At 33.8% G+C, this 14,237-nt stretch overlaps 2 protein-coding genes across 4 annotated transcripts; one reads left to right on the plus strand and one right to left on the minus strand.

Annotated features, from left to right (window-relative positions):
* Positions 1-2,789: 2,789 nt before the first annotated feature.
* LOC111370611 (putative PAP-specific phosphatase, mitochondrial) lies at positions 2,790-8,237 on the minus strand. Of its 3 annotated transcripts, XR_002698456.1 has the most exons (11): positions 7,953-8,237; positions 7,740-7,842; positions 7,558-7,660; positions 7,241-7,452; positions 6,811-6,870; positions 5,812-6,200; positions 4,850-4,999; positions 4,092-4,170; positions 3,967-4,017; positions 3,376-3,627; positions 3,004-3,140 (listed from the first exon to the last, which is right to left on the minus strand). XR_002698456.1 is itself a non-coding variant. In XM_022992404.1 (10 exons), exons 1-10 carry the CDS (start codon positions 8,225-8,227, stop codon positions 3,003-3,005), a joined length of 1,560 nt encoding a protein of 519 aa, XP_022848172.1. In that variant the 5' UTR covers positions 8,228-8,237; the 3' UTR covers positions 2,790-3,002. The 3 variants fall into 3 exon arrangements, 2 of the variants coding, with proteins under 2 accessions (XP_022848172.1, XP_022848173.1); XM_022992404.1 differs by lacking the exon at positions 3,376-3,627 and having other exon boundaries at positions 2,790-3,140; XM_022992405.1 differs by lacking the exons at positions 3,376-3,627; positions 4,850-4,999 and having other exon boundaries at positions 2,790-3,140.
* LOC111370612 (vesicle-associated protein 4-2-like) lies at positions 8,223-11,500 on the plus strand. The gene is made up of 7 exons (XM_022992406.1): positions 8,223-8,624; positions 9,585-9,655; positions 9,891-9,972; positions 10,280-10,398; positions 10,745-10,822; positions 10,984-11,103; positions 11,201-11,500. The coding sequence occupies exons 1-7, from the start codon at positions 8,345-8,347 to the stop codon at positions 11,258-11,260; spliced, it is 810 nt and encodes a 269-aa protein (XP_022848174.1). The 5' UTR covers positions 8,223-8,344; the 3' UTR covers positions 11,261-11,500.
* Positions 11,501-14,237: the final 2,737 nt, after the last annotated feature.

Here is a 14,237-nt window from a genome sequence, read left to right on the forward strand (position 1 = left end):
ATTTTTAACACATACGTTTAATCGTCGTTTAACTATTTACGATATTTATTTAGATCATCTGATATCTCTACGATATAATTCTCAAAATGAGTTTCTAGATAATGTAAAACATTTATCGATTCGACTATCGTACGATCGTTGACGAATTTTTAAAGTTAGCTTGTTATTGAAAATTTCGAAATAGTAATAAAATAATTGATTTTTTAAAGAAAAAACGACTTATGCGTATTTTTTAACACATACGTTTAATGTCCGTTTAACTATTTTTGATATCTATTTAGATCATTCGATATCTCTACGATATAGTTCTCAAAATGAGTTTCGAGATAATGTAAAACATTTATCGATTCGACTATCATACGATCGTCGATGAATTTTTAAAGTTAGCTTGTTATCGTAAAATTTCGAAATATAGTTTGAAAATGCCTATTTTGATGTCCGATAACATTTGCTATGATTGACCGTTTCACGCACCATTAACGACGTGCAATACTATGCCGTGAGTACTTCAAAACGATATTAAGAATATAATATTTCGATTTCGTTTGATATCCCGTAATGAGCCTGAAAATGAATACAAAAACATAAGTAAAAAAAAAAAATTATTTCTCTCTCCGTGCACGGAGATCAAAAGGTCTCCGTGCACAGAGAGCTATGGTCTTCGTGCACGAAGAGTCCTTCATATTTTAATTTTTTTTTCGTGCACGGAAACAGTGTCTCCGTGCATGAAGACTAATGTTATAATTTTTTTTTTCAATTTAAAATTCTCTTTAATTTTTGTCTCTTCAAATTTTTTACTTACAACTAATATGTTGTAAAAAAAATTTTATCGCATATTATCGGTATCTTTTTTTTATATATATATAAAAGTGATTTTTTTCTTATATCCCTACTATATATTTTTATATCGGAGTGGGGGAGGAATGGAAATTGCGTGTTGCAATAAATTTGGATGTAGTATATAATAAAATAAAAAATATATAAAGCAAACGGCGTCGTTTTTGGCCCCCAATTGAAAAAAAAAAAAACAAAAATGCTACAGTAAAGATGGATCAAGACACTGTTGCTTTCTACAATACCCTCACATTCTCTTTTTTTATATAGTAGGGAAAAAACTTTATTTCTCTCTCCGTGCACGAAGAGTCCTTCATATTTTAATTTTTTTTCCGTGCACGGAGTTTTGCTCCTTGCATGGAGAGATTAATTTAATTTATTTTTTTTGCTGTGTAATTTTACGTTATATATTTTTTTTAATTTAAAATTCTCTTTAATTCTTTTCTTTTCAAATTTTTTACTTACAACTAATATGTTGTAAAAAAATTTCTATCGCATATTATCTGTATCTTTTTTTTTTATATATATAAAAGTGATTTTTTTCTTATATCCCTACTATATATTTTTATATCGGAGTGGGGGAGGAATGAAAATTGCCTGTTGCAGTAAATTTGGATGTAATATATAATAAAATAAAATATATATCAAGCAAACGACGTCGTATTTGGCCCCCAATTGAAAAAAAACAAATATGCTACAATAAAAATGAATCAAGACACTGTTTCTTTCTACAGTGTCCTCACATTCCCTTTTTTTATATAGTAGGGAAAAAACTTTATCTCTCTCCGTGCACGGAGAGTCCTTCATATTTTAATTTTTTTTTCGTGCACTGAGCAAAGCTCCGTGCACAAAGAGATTAATTTAATTTTTTTTTGCTGTTTAATTTTACGTTATAATTTTTTTTTTCAATTTAAAATTCTCTTTAATTCTTTTCTCTTCAAATTTTTTACTTACAACTAATATGTTGTAAAAATTTTTTTATCACATATTATCTGTATCTTTTTTTTTTTATATATAAAAGTGATTTTTTTCTTATATCCATACTATATTTATTTATATCAGAGTGGGGGAGGAATGGAAATTACCTGTTGCAATAAATTTGGAGGTAGTGTATAATAAAATAAAATATATATCAAGTAAACGACGTCGTTTTTGGCTCCCAATTGAAAAAAGAAAACAAAAAACAAAAATGCTATAGTAAAGATGGATCAAGACACTGTTACTTTCTACAGTGCCCTCACATTCCCCTTTTTTATATAGTAGAGATAGGGAAAAAAACTTTATTTCTCTCTCCGTGCACGGAGAGCTATGGTCTCCGTGCACGGAGAGTCCTTTATATTTTAATTTTTTTTTCTGTGCACGGAGACAATGTCTCCGTGTGCACGGACACAAAGAGATTAATTTAATTTAATATATATATATTTTTGCTATTTAGTTTTACGTTATAATTTTTTTTTTCAATTTAAAATTTTCTTTAATTATTTTTTCTTCAAATTTTTTACTTACAACTAATATGTTGTAAAAAAATTTCTATCACATATTATCTGTATCTTTTTTTTTTTAATATAAAAGTAATTTTTTTCTTATATCCCTACTATATATATTTATATCGAAGTGGGGGAGGAATGAAAATTGCGTGTTACAGTAAATTTGGAAGTAGTGTATAATAAAATAAAATATATATCAAGCAAACGGCGTCGTTTTTGGCCCATAATTGGGGGAAAAAAAAACGAAACAAAAATGCTACAGTAAAGATGGATCAAAATACTGTTACTTTTTACAGTGCATTCACATTCCCCTTTTTTATATAGTAGGGAAATGGAAGATTTCTCAAATGATAAATTGACTGTACTATTATGGTAGCTTAACTATAATACTAGTATTCAACTTCAAAATTTGAAAGAAAAGTAAGAGCCCAACTAAAAGCTCTATTCAACAATCTTAGGAACAACGTGTAACCAATAATCTCTTTTCCAGAAAGAACATGGATTTTAATGGTTGATTTGACAATGTATTTCTTACAACAATACCTGCTTTCAAGAATTTTCTAAACTAAAATAAGCCACTTACAGGCTCGAGTTTAAAAATAAATTACTGCGAAAAATTATGAATCACTGTACTAATAGGGGAAAAAAATAGAGATAAAATGGTGAACCATCAAAGAATAATCAACTTGAGGAGATCATCTCTAGTACCTGGTTATGAATGCTATTATTTGTCACTAGAATACCACTAGAAGGAAATATGACCCTTCGCTCTGCCTTATCTGCAGCAAGATCAAGTTGACTTCCTCTCCAGTCTGTCACCTGATTATGGTAAGTCTAGTTTATTATATGTTTGAGAAAAAGAAAGATAGAGCAAAATATATAACCCCAAGTATAGTTTCTGCATTAATATAGTCTGCCTAAAGCATTAACAAACTCAGAGACATTTCGACTAACATATATAATGGAGGGGAAATGTTGGAATTTGCAATCACGTATGTTCTTATCCTAGACCATAATCGCTGCATAATGTTCCCAAGGATTCAAAAAATGGTACCTTTTAAGAGGTAGGACCATTGAATCAATGGTCGTTCCAAAAATGGGTTGTTGTAAATGTTTCTTGCAGTAGTTTAGGAAACAACAATATGGAATGGCCTCCAGTCATTAGCACAAACGTGTTTGTAGCAGCAGAAGACCCATTTCTAAATCTGTTTTATATTTACCAGTCATCTCTCTTTTGCAAATATTCTTCGTTACTGGACCATAACTAAAAAAGATTCCCCAGAAAGAATGCTGCCCAACTTTTTCCCTAAAACAAAAAAATATCATCTACTGTTTTTGTCTATAATTTTACTATTATCAATAAATTATATAATAAGAATCAGAATAAGAATTTCATTAAACTACAGAAATCATTTCATTGATAAACTGCAGACTATCCTTCTATTGTTGTCCTTTGCGAAAACGAGGTGAAGCTTGATGATCATCATTTGTCATGCATAATACTTGTATCCCAACAGGTTATAATGACTTCTAACCAGATTAAACATGAAGGATTGCTGACACCCATCCCTTTAAAATGAAATTATATGCCTGCAAGCTGAATTAATGAAACATCCACATGGAGAGGAAATGTAGTGCAACATACCTTTCCTCCCGCTTCATGGACACATATGATTCCAACAGCATGATCCCAGACCTATATATTGACAAGATTAAACATTAATTGTGTCGTTACAGCTCTTCAGAGATAGCCAGAAACTAGGATATTACCTTTATTGTTTTTTGAGTCTTTGAACTCTGAAAGAAAACAGATGCCCTTCCAGACGCTACCATCAAATATTTACAAAGACTGTACACACAAGGCATGCAGAAGAATCATGTACAATGTAAAATTCATAACATCAACCGAGGCAATAACTTAACATCTGACATTCAAGACATGTCAACAGATGTTTCTTTCTTTAACAAAGAAAGGAGAAAAATATTCTGCTGCATCAAATGGGTACACACAAGACATGCAGAAGAATCATGTACAATGTAAAATTCATAATATCAACCGAGGCAATAACCTAACATCTGACATTGAAGACATGTCAACAGATGTTTCTTTCTTTAACAAAGAAAGGAGAAAAGTATTCTGCTGCATCAAATGTAGAGCATGAAAACACAGATCACCATGTGGGAAAAAAAAAAAAAAAAAACTCCATGAGCATGGTAGAGGGTAGACGTGGATTGTTAGAACAAATAAAAAATAAAAAATAAAAACTCCATGAGCATAGTAGAGGGTAGACACCGTGCCAATAAGGCCTCATATGCCACTCCTCCATTGAAGCAGAAGGTTATTCCTTCAAATCCATCATTATTAAATTGATGTAAACGAAAAAATGGTGTACAATTATCTAGTCTCACCACAGAATACTAAAAAGAAATTTTAAAAATTCTGGAAATGTTGGGTTAACTGCTCAAACCAGTGATCCATGATACAGAAACTGATGTCCCACAAGAGGAGGATAACAATAATTGTTCACCTAGACGTTTGATGAAAGATCTTAGGCTCTCTTAGGTTGGGGGCATCACAAGAGAGGGGATTTCTTACTCCAGGACCACCTCTTATGAACAAATGTGGCATTACACAGTTCCATTCTTGCGGGAGTTGGGCATCACGGTAAGGGAATAATCTGTACAAGTGCAGATCATAACTATTTTACTAAAACGTCCTTACATTTGCCATGAGAAATTATGTCATCGTCAAAATAAAATAACAAAACAAATTCCCCCAACCAGTTGCCTGATTGTCTAGCCTCCCTCTACCTTCCCCCTCCCTTGCTCTTTCCCCAAAGAGAGATTTGGGAAAGGGATGGAGGATGTAATGAAAGCTAGAAACTCCACCAGCAAGGTAGCAACCTGAAGCTTCGATAAAGAGAGTTATGCAGGATGCTATTGCACATGTTTACAACGAAGTATGATAAACAATGCAAGCTTTGGAAGTTCTCTAATGTCAATAGATGACACACAAATACAGGCAAACGAATATTATGCGCATAAAGCAACTGGAGAACAAGATTATAGAATGCTAGAGATGATAGATCGAACATAACTATGTGATTCAAAAGTTGGAAAGATTTACACCTTATTTTCACAAAATACAGGTTCAATAAGATGAAGTAAAAGATGTGGCGGCTTCATATAAATGTGTTATCCTAGCTTTAGCTCTACTAATCTACCTCTATGATCAATCAGTACTAACAACTTTTTATTTCAATCCACAGTCCCTTTTCTAATATATGTATGTGCACAATACATGCACACGAGTATTTCCACATTGAGCCAAGTCAAAATTAAGGAATGTCTAATACCATGCTCGGATGAGAAATTCGCTTGGCATACAGATGAGGAGATCTAATAATTCTCAAAAGTCACAATAAATAAGAAAAGAGTTCAGGTAAATGCAAATAATAAGGAATTGCACTCTCTTTGAACTAGAGAAAACCTTCCACAGCAAGTCTGCACAAGAAGAACCTGTTTCCCCTCAACACACTCGGCATCAGTTGTTGCATTAAATTGACTTGATAATGGCATTGACTCCCAGGTTTGACTTTCTGGAATGCAAAAACGTGCCCCATGAATGAGGTGATGCCCATCAACAAAGCACCTGATCCAATTTTGAGGCATTCTGACGTCACCAATTTGTGCATTCCATAATTGTTTTCTCCATGTTCCACGCCCAACATGAGATATCATAATGACCCCAGATCTAGTTGCAGTATTATTGTATTCCTGTATATTACTGGTGAATTTGCCAGAATACTCTTCTTGCCAGTTAGGGCAGCCCATGACGCCTAAAACAATCTCACCTTCAACTACAAGAGCCAAACCTACCTGAAAGTTTCAGCAATGCTCTTAGCTAAGCACCAAAAAGAAACTAAGAAATACATAGAAGCTCCTATGATACTATTAACAAAATAGTCAAGAAAAGCATATTTCCATCTGTGTGTTCAATAAAGATGAAGAAAGATAATTAATGAAACGTAAAAGAGAATAATTGGCTCCTGATTTGCAGATTTTCAGATGATTTTAGGTTCTCAACGTTGACGGGAAGATGTCCAAAGGAATTCTATGTCAATATAACTCAAAAACAAAAACTAGAGGGATCGATTAAGTATAGAGATAATTTGTAACTGATCCATGTATATTCAGTCCAGAATCAAGTACTTTCGAAATTTTTGACTTAATATTATTAGGTTAAGTATTTAAGCTCTACATCCCGGGACGCCTGCACAAATTGTAATTCACTGTAAATGGGGTAAACTGGAAGAGGCTCCCAATTTTAGGGTTATATAGCAAATAGAAAATAAGTTAATGTCATACACATCATTGCTTTGAACAAACCTGAATTTATATACTGTATTTCTCAAGACAGAAACAAGAAGAGGTTTAAAGCAGCCCAACATGGAAGGAGGAAATAGAAACAAGCAATGACAGAACTTACCACGTAGAGAGCTTCACTACCTTTCACGAATCCCCGAGTCCCATCAATAGGATCCAATACCTGCAAGAAGGATATAAAATTTATGCTTTGGACCAAGCTTTAGAAAATGACGAGAATAAAATAAAATGTAATCATGCACGATTGCATCAGCATTAGATGGCTTGTCAATGGTGCACATCTGTGACAACGCCCTGCTACACGGCCAGTTCATAGCAGCAAAACCACAAAACATGCACTGCAATCAAGTAGGAAGAACCCCATAGCTGTTTATCTTTCAATTTCTACCTAATTTTGGAGGATTCATTTTTCTCCGGTTTAAATGCCAAAACACCGATAATTTTATTTATCACCTTCTCGGTAAAATAAAATTGTTCAGATTAACAATAATATGGAATTAAATGAGCTATACAAATCGCAAACGGAAGCTCACCCAGTAAGTAGCTGGTCTAGATCCAAACACATAGGCATCACTCCCCCCTCTGTCAATTGCCTTTAGAACATCATCTTGACTTAGCTGTTTATCTCCTGAAGCGGATTTATCTGCGACCACTTCAACAACAGCATCCACGAGATTATTTTCACGCAAAAATGCCGAGTCTTCTTCAGCCACCAAAGGAATAGAAGGAAATAGTTTGCTCATCTCTGCAACGTTGAAGAAAACAGAACTGAAAAGTGAATGAACATAGAACGAGCTGTTTTTTTTTTAATTTGTAAAACTTTTCAGGAAGCGACCAATAGAGAAATTACCCAAGCTGATAAGGGCCTGAACTCCAAAATCTGCAACCGTAACTGGTGTCCGATCAACTTTTTGCACAACTTTTCCATCAATTGAGAACAAAGATTTTTGCACCTAAGCATCATTAATGGAAACTTTCATATTCAGAAGTAAACTGCGTTAGCAATGGAAAAGAAGACGAATAGGAAATTACATCAACGCAGAGACGACAAGCACTCTCGACAACATTGACAGCTGCTTGGAGCTCTTTATAGTGCTTTGCATTATGTTCTGGAAACGGAAGGCTTAGACTCGACCTAAAAATAACTCAAAAAACACGAAAATCAACACAATCTAAAATGAAACCCTAGAGATTGGATAGAGAAGAATCCAAGCGATAGCGGAGAAATAAAGTGAAGTGGATAACCTTTTGGCAAAGAAGCATTGGCAGTGAAATGCACGGAATGAACTGCGGCGGTGAGTTTTAGGGAATCGAGAGCCTACCGAGTAGCGAAGTACATCCATGGCGGGAATGGAAATGGAAATGGAAATGGAAATGGCAAGGTGGAACGGGGTTGGTTGAGAGTCAATGACTTGGATAAAGTGCGTTTTAGGTTGTCTTCCTTTCATCTGAACTAAAGTCGCTAGCAGGCAACTGTATATTAAAAAACGTGATATTGATATGCTACTTGCTCCTATCATCACCACGAGGCTCCAACTGAGAGCTTTTCGAAAGTCTTGCTCAAAAAAGGCAGAATATATCCGAGCCACCAAAAACGACGTAGTTTACACATTCCGGCGACGGATCATTCCGAGTAAATGGCAATCGAGGAGGAAAAGTCGTCTTCGTCAGACGGAAAAATATGGGGCCTGTTCAAGCTACCGTTCCGAAACTCGAACTCGACGACGGCGTCTTCTTCTTCTTCTACTTTTCCTCATCATCAGCATCAACTCAGCTACTATAACAACAGCCATTCTCAGGTGGAGGGATCAAGTGCTCAAGGAAATGCTTCCTCTTCGGTTTCTTCCGTTGCCAGATCTCTGCTCCTCACACGGCGTCGTTTGAAGCTCGATCCCCCTAACAAGCTTTATTTTCCTTGTACGGACGATTTCTACTCTTCTTGGACTGTTTTTCTTGAAATTCGACTTCTACTTACTGGAATTTTTTCATAAGTTCATAGTTATTTGAAAATTAGGTTTTATTTACTTGAAATAGGATTGATCTGTGTGCGATTTTGGTAGATGGATTGAAATTGATTCTTCTTATAGTGACAAAATATGGATTAAATTGGTTTGTTTAAATGAATTTTTTGATTTTGAAGTTCTTGTAGAAAAAATCAAGGCTTTCAAGAAAATCATGATCATACACAAACTTTACTTCTTTCTGCTTGGATTCTGATCTGGATATATTGACTCCGATTCGGGAGGAAAACAAGTGAAAATTCATGTCATGCAGTTACAATTTAGCTGTAAATTGGAGTTTTAACACGGTAGTTCAGCAAAGTGTTGCTTCAAATGCACCAATCTTTTGTTTTTTTTTTTTTTTTTTTTTTTTCACTCCTCTTTTGTCTTCTTTTGTTTGGAGTCAAATGTCGAGTTTGTAAGGAGAGACTCAAGAAGTTTTGGCCTTATATAGAAAATGAAACGGGAACAAAAAAAAGTATCGTTTTTCTGCATACGAACACGAAGGTTAGTTATCGGAGGAGAAAAAATCATGTTCTAAATTTTCATGTGCATCTGTAATATAGTAATAATGAATTGGTATAAGTTACTATATTGAGAGCTACAAGATCAAACTATGGTGAAATTGTGAAAATAGGAAAAGATAGGACAGATGTACCTTGTGTCAGTGGGAACAAACCAGTAGCCTATGTGGCGCACGAGTGTGTAGTGCCTCTTCTAGAACTTCTATTCTTTCCTGAATATTGGCAGTAACTCATACTTTTTGCATTCAGCTAATGTTGACATTCTGGAACGGGATAATCGATTAAATATTTACTTGTAGAATTCCTTTTTATTTTTCTGTAATGATTTTCTTGTTTCCTTTTACTCCGTGCAGATGAACCTGGAAAACAAGTCCAAAGTGCTATTAAAATTAAAAATACTAGCAAGTCTCATGTAGCATTCAAGGTATGCAGAGTGGGAAGTTTTCATAATTTGTTTACTCTCTACCCGCCTCTCTGTCTCATATACACTTTTTTTCTTTAAGTAGATGAAGAATTGAAAATTATTGATTATTTGGTCTCAAATATGCTTGATTTTGATTTAGGTTAACGTGATATTGTATTTTGCCATATTTATTTTATTGCTGCTGCTTCTTCTACCTGAGAATGTATTGTTGTTGTTGTTGTTGTTGTTGTTCTAGTTTCAAACAACTGCACCAAAGAGCTGTTTCATGCGTCCTCCTGGGGCCATTCTTGCTCCTGGCGAGAGTATAATAGCAACAGGTAATAATTTAACACGTGCATTTGCCAGTTCCTTTTCTTTTTTGATAAGGTAAGCGTATTATATCAAAAATGTAAAAGTAAATTACAAAAACACAGGCATATCCCAGAAAAACTAGGCTAGGAACATATGTCTTCAATTTCTGGTAAAAAAGTGTTGCCAGTTCCTTCTCTGGTAGAAGATAATCACTATATTTATTTAGAAACTTAATTCAGATATTTTGACCTTGATTTTATGCTTGTTTTTCCTTTTTCTGATGGTAAATTGACTTCCACAACTTTGATTCCTGGGTTTCAATTGTTCTGTTAGTGTTCAAGTTTGTAGAACCCCCAGAAAACAATGAAAAACCAGTGGATCAGAAGAGCAAGGTGAAGTTCAAAATCATGAGCCTGAAGGTGAAAGAAGGAACTGATTATGTATCAGAGCTGGTTCGTCACATTCTTCTTATCTTGATGCTATTGTTTTCACACTCTAGTGCTTTTCAAATTAGTTTCCAAGTATCATGATCATATCCCTGTAGGAGAGTTGAATTGTCATGTCAACTGAGGAAATATATCAGTAAGAAACCGGCTATCATCAAAAAAAAAAAAAGAGTCAACTTAATTTCTCAATGCTAATTGGTTTGCATTTATTTGTGATGTTTCATGTATGTCATCAATTGGTTAGATATAGAGATCACACATTTTTTATTAGCTCTCACATTTGTGCATTGAAGATTTGTCTTTAAATTTCATTCCAATTTGGTCTAATCTCGTTCATGTTGTATTGTCTCAGTTTGATGAGCAGAAGGATCAAGTGTTGGTGGAGCAAATACTTCGAGTCGTATTTCTAGACGTTGAACGTCCTAGCCCCGTAAGGAATCCGCTGTCCTAAATACAATGCACACCAATGCATCATGTTCATCTTACTGTAGTTGGATGCAAATTTATCTGCATATATTTGTTATAGACAAACAAGAAAAGATTTGCATTGGAAATGCTGATTTGTAAGATGCATCTACTTAATTTTTGAAGGCTCTAGAGAAATTAAATCGCCAATTGGCTGAGGCTGAGGCTGAACTTGAAGCTCGCAAGAAGCCTCCAGAAGAGGCTGGTCCGAAGTTGATTGGTGAAGGACTTGTCATCGATGAATGGGTGAGCTATCTTTTGATATTTGGAAATTCTTCTTGTAAGACTTTGATTCTCATATTCCTTTATATTTATCCCTTCTCTCCTGAACTCTGTTCTGTAGAAAGAAAGAAGAGAAAGATACCTAGCTCGACAACAAGTGGACGGGGTAGACTCGGCTTGACTGGAGGTGTGTTGTTCTTGAAACTCTTTTACTTTGGCCGGAATTTTCTGCACTAAAGTTTTCGTTGGTGTATTTAATTATGATGTTAAAGGATGTTCTGCTCAAAAAACTTTTGAAGGAGAAAGTCAACTCCTCTGTTAATGCTATACAATTGCGAGTTGGATATGTAACTGATACTGAATCTATAGATAATGTGATTTTGTTTCTTTATATGGGAGGAAAAAATTGTGTTCTAGAACTTCCACACCTTTTTTTGCTGTGTTTCATCATCTTTAAGTGATTCTCCTTACGAAGAATTTCTAGGGCCATAGGGGCTGCCATACCAGAAAATGACAAGCAAAATGTCTATCACCTATAAATGTTAGAAAATATTTTGGCTTGAACACTTTAGTTTTATCCAAGGCGAGAATACTTGATGAAGTGGCATTTTGTATACTTATTTTCTTAGATCTTGTAATTTGATTTGTATAAATTAAATACGCGGGTGGCAATCTTGTTTACCAAAAAAAGTATCAAGATGATAAAAATTAAACAAAAATTTAGGTGGAGGCAGAGGGAACTCCCTCATAACCACTGTCCCTAATAATTGATAAGAGTTTAATCACTGCCTAATTAAGTATGGATGAACATTTTTTGACTACCAATGTAGGTAAAAAAAACACCCAGACATACTCTAAAATCTCATCAATTAATCGTACGATGAGATACATATCATTAATAAATTAAGTCTCTATTTGCATCCTTTAATTTAAATTCTTTTCCATAATTTTTTCTATAGTACTCATTTTTTGTCACACATTCTTTATTAAAATAATATTAAATGCAAATCAAAAACTTTTCATACTTTTTTAACTACACATTCTCCATCAATCACTATTTCATAGTACATTTCTCCAATTAATGGGGTTCAAACATGGCCTAAAATTATAATTTTACATTGTTGTTTAGAATTGCAATTTCATTGTTTGTTGGCACATTCTTGGCTTGGTGGAAAATAGTGGGGTTATTGCAATAGAAATAAGAGAAAGGGACAGTAACTGGAATAGAAGAAAATCTCTTCCGTTTGGGAACTTGTGGAAAAGAATCACAAGGGTAATTTGAATTTTGAAACTATAGAAGTTTTCAATTAATTCAGCTTTGCTTTCATTTCCTCTTACAAAACAAGAATGTTGAATACAATTAGGAGTACAAGAAAATCACTTCTATTTTGGAACCTGTGGAAAAGAATCACAAGGGTAATTTGAATGTTGTAACCATAGAAGTTTTCAATAAATTCAGTTTTGTTTTAATTTCCTCTTAAAAACAAGAATGCTGAATAATATTATTTTATAATCACTCATAGATTTAATTATAATCATAAAACTAAGAATAATGTCATGTCTAAAATTTTAGGAAGTTTATCATTCACTTTCAGAACGTTTCCATAATTGCGTATTCACAAAAACAAATTTGTAAAGCCATATGTAATTACGCTGAATTGAAATTGAAAGACCTAAAATAATTCGCCAAGTAATACGGAATCCATGTCAACGTATATAAAAAGAACGCATGTACGAGTATGTTTCAAAATTTAACATTTTGCTGGCTTTTTTCAACAATGCTATATGCACAATCGGAATTGACAATCACACACATGGGAGGGGGACCGATGCTGAATAAAAAAATCATGGCCTCCTCTTATGAGTACATTGTCAACTGGGGTTGTCAACCCTAGTTGTACAACTAGAATAATTCTTGTTCTTTTTAATATATATGTGATGTTAGGGTTGTTGGTTTATTGATGCCATAATTTTTTTCTTCTTTTTTTCATATATTATTACAAAGGTTATGTGGACTTGTCTCCAAATCAATGCACATACACAGAGCCCTACCTAACTTCATTCTAGGCATTGCCCGTTATTAAAGGCTTCAAAAAGCTTGTCTGGGCCCTTGCCTATATGCAAGAAAGCCTCTATTTGATAGAGATTAAAATTAAATTTTTAGTAGATTTTGATAAAAATTAATGAAATTTACAGTTGAAATGCTGTGGAATTTATGAAATGTGTGGTTAAAATTAATTGTTGATTTTGACTTAAATTTTTAGCGGTACCAATTAAGGACATAAGATATATTGTCCAAAATTTGTTGTTCACCATTAAATGATTGACACATCATTTTGCATTTAAGTGTCATTTCATTTTAAGCACAAGTGGCAGCGAGAGAAATGATTGGATATGTTAATTTAAAATGGTGTGTCAATCATTTATTGAATGGACTGCAAATATTGGACGGCAGTTTGTGTGGCCCAAACTTTTTGTACATTCCTACATGGGAAAAATCTTTTCTAAGTCTTCAAGAAACACAATAGTTCCCAATAAATGTCGTTGAAGTTGTTGAAACTGAAGATGGTGCATTGAATTATCTTGTTTGAGATCAAGATCCAAGAATGTGATCAATTTGCTCTCTCTACATTTTCCACTGTTCCTCTCTCATATCTGTTCACTTATTACCAAAGGAGGTGAAATTAAGTGTTTTTTCTTTTCTTTTCTTTTTCCTTTTTTTTCCCCGTAACAACTAACAAGATCTCCGAAATGATATGGTTATGATTAGTTCTCATTTTCTATCCCTAATGAACAGAATAAAAACTTTCTATTGCTAATGTGGCAAAAGAACATTAATTATGATTCTTTATAATGGTCATAAATCAGATAAACATAATTAAAGTTTTCTTACCACTTCAGTAGTAAAAAAATTTATCTTTCCCAATGGGATGGGAAATTAATTCTATGCTTATAGTATATAGCTTCTTGATTGCTTGGACCCACAAAATGACTCTTCGTTCATGTCTAAAATCATACAAGATAAACATGCACAACAAAAAAATAATAGAATATAAAAAGACAAACAAAGACAGGAGGAGGCAGATCTTGTTAATTTGTACACCAATTCATGCTCTTCCTATGTGCAGTTGAGCACAATTCCATACAAGAATTCCAGC

This window comes from Olea europaea, chromosome 21 (genome assembly GCF_002742605.1).
Source record: "Olea europaea var. sylvestris chromosome 21, O_europaea_v1, whole genome shotgun sequence".
Classification (NCBI taxonomy): Eukaryota; Viridiplantae; Streptophyta; class Magnoliopsida; order Lamiales; family Oleaceae; genus Olea; species Olea europaea.

Excerpts from the sequence above, each read along its gene's own strand:
- LOC111370612 (XM_022992406.1), top strand. The coding sequence starts at position 8,345 with ATGGCAATCGAGGAGGAAAAGTCGTCTTCGTCAGACGGAAAAATATGG. Across the intron at positions 9,973-10,279 it reads CGAGAGTATAATAGCAACAG|TGTTCAAGTTTGTAGAACCC; the intron begins GTAATAATTTAA and ends TTGTTCTGTTAG. Across the intron at positions 10,823-10,983 it reads ACGTTGAACGTCCTAGCCCC|GCTCTAGAGAAATTAAATCG; the intron begins GTAAGGAATCCG and ends TAATTTTTGAAG.
- LOC111370611 (XM_022992404.1), bottom strand. The coding sequence starts at position 8,227 with ATGATAGGAGCAAGTAGCATATCAATATCACGTTTTTTAATATACAGT. Across the intron at positions 7,453-7,557 it reads TCAGGCCCTTATCAGCTTGG|AGATGAGCAAACTATTTCCT; the intron begins GTAATTTCTCTA and ends TCAACGTTGCAG. Across the intron at positions 3,141-3,966 it reads TCCATGAAGCGGGAGGAAAG|GTGACAGACTGGAGAGGAAG; the intron begins GTATGTTGCACT and ends TACCATAATCAG.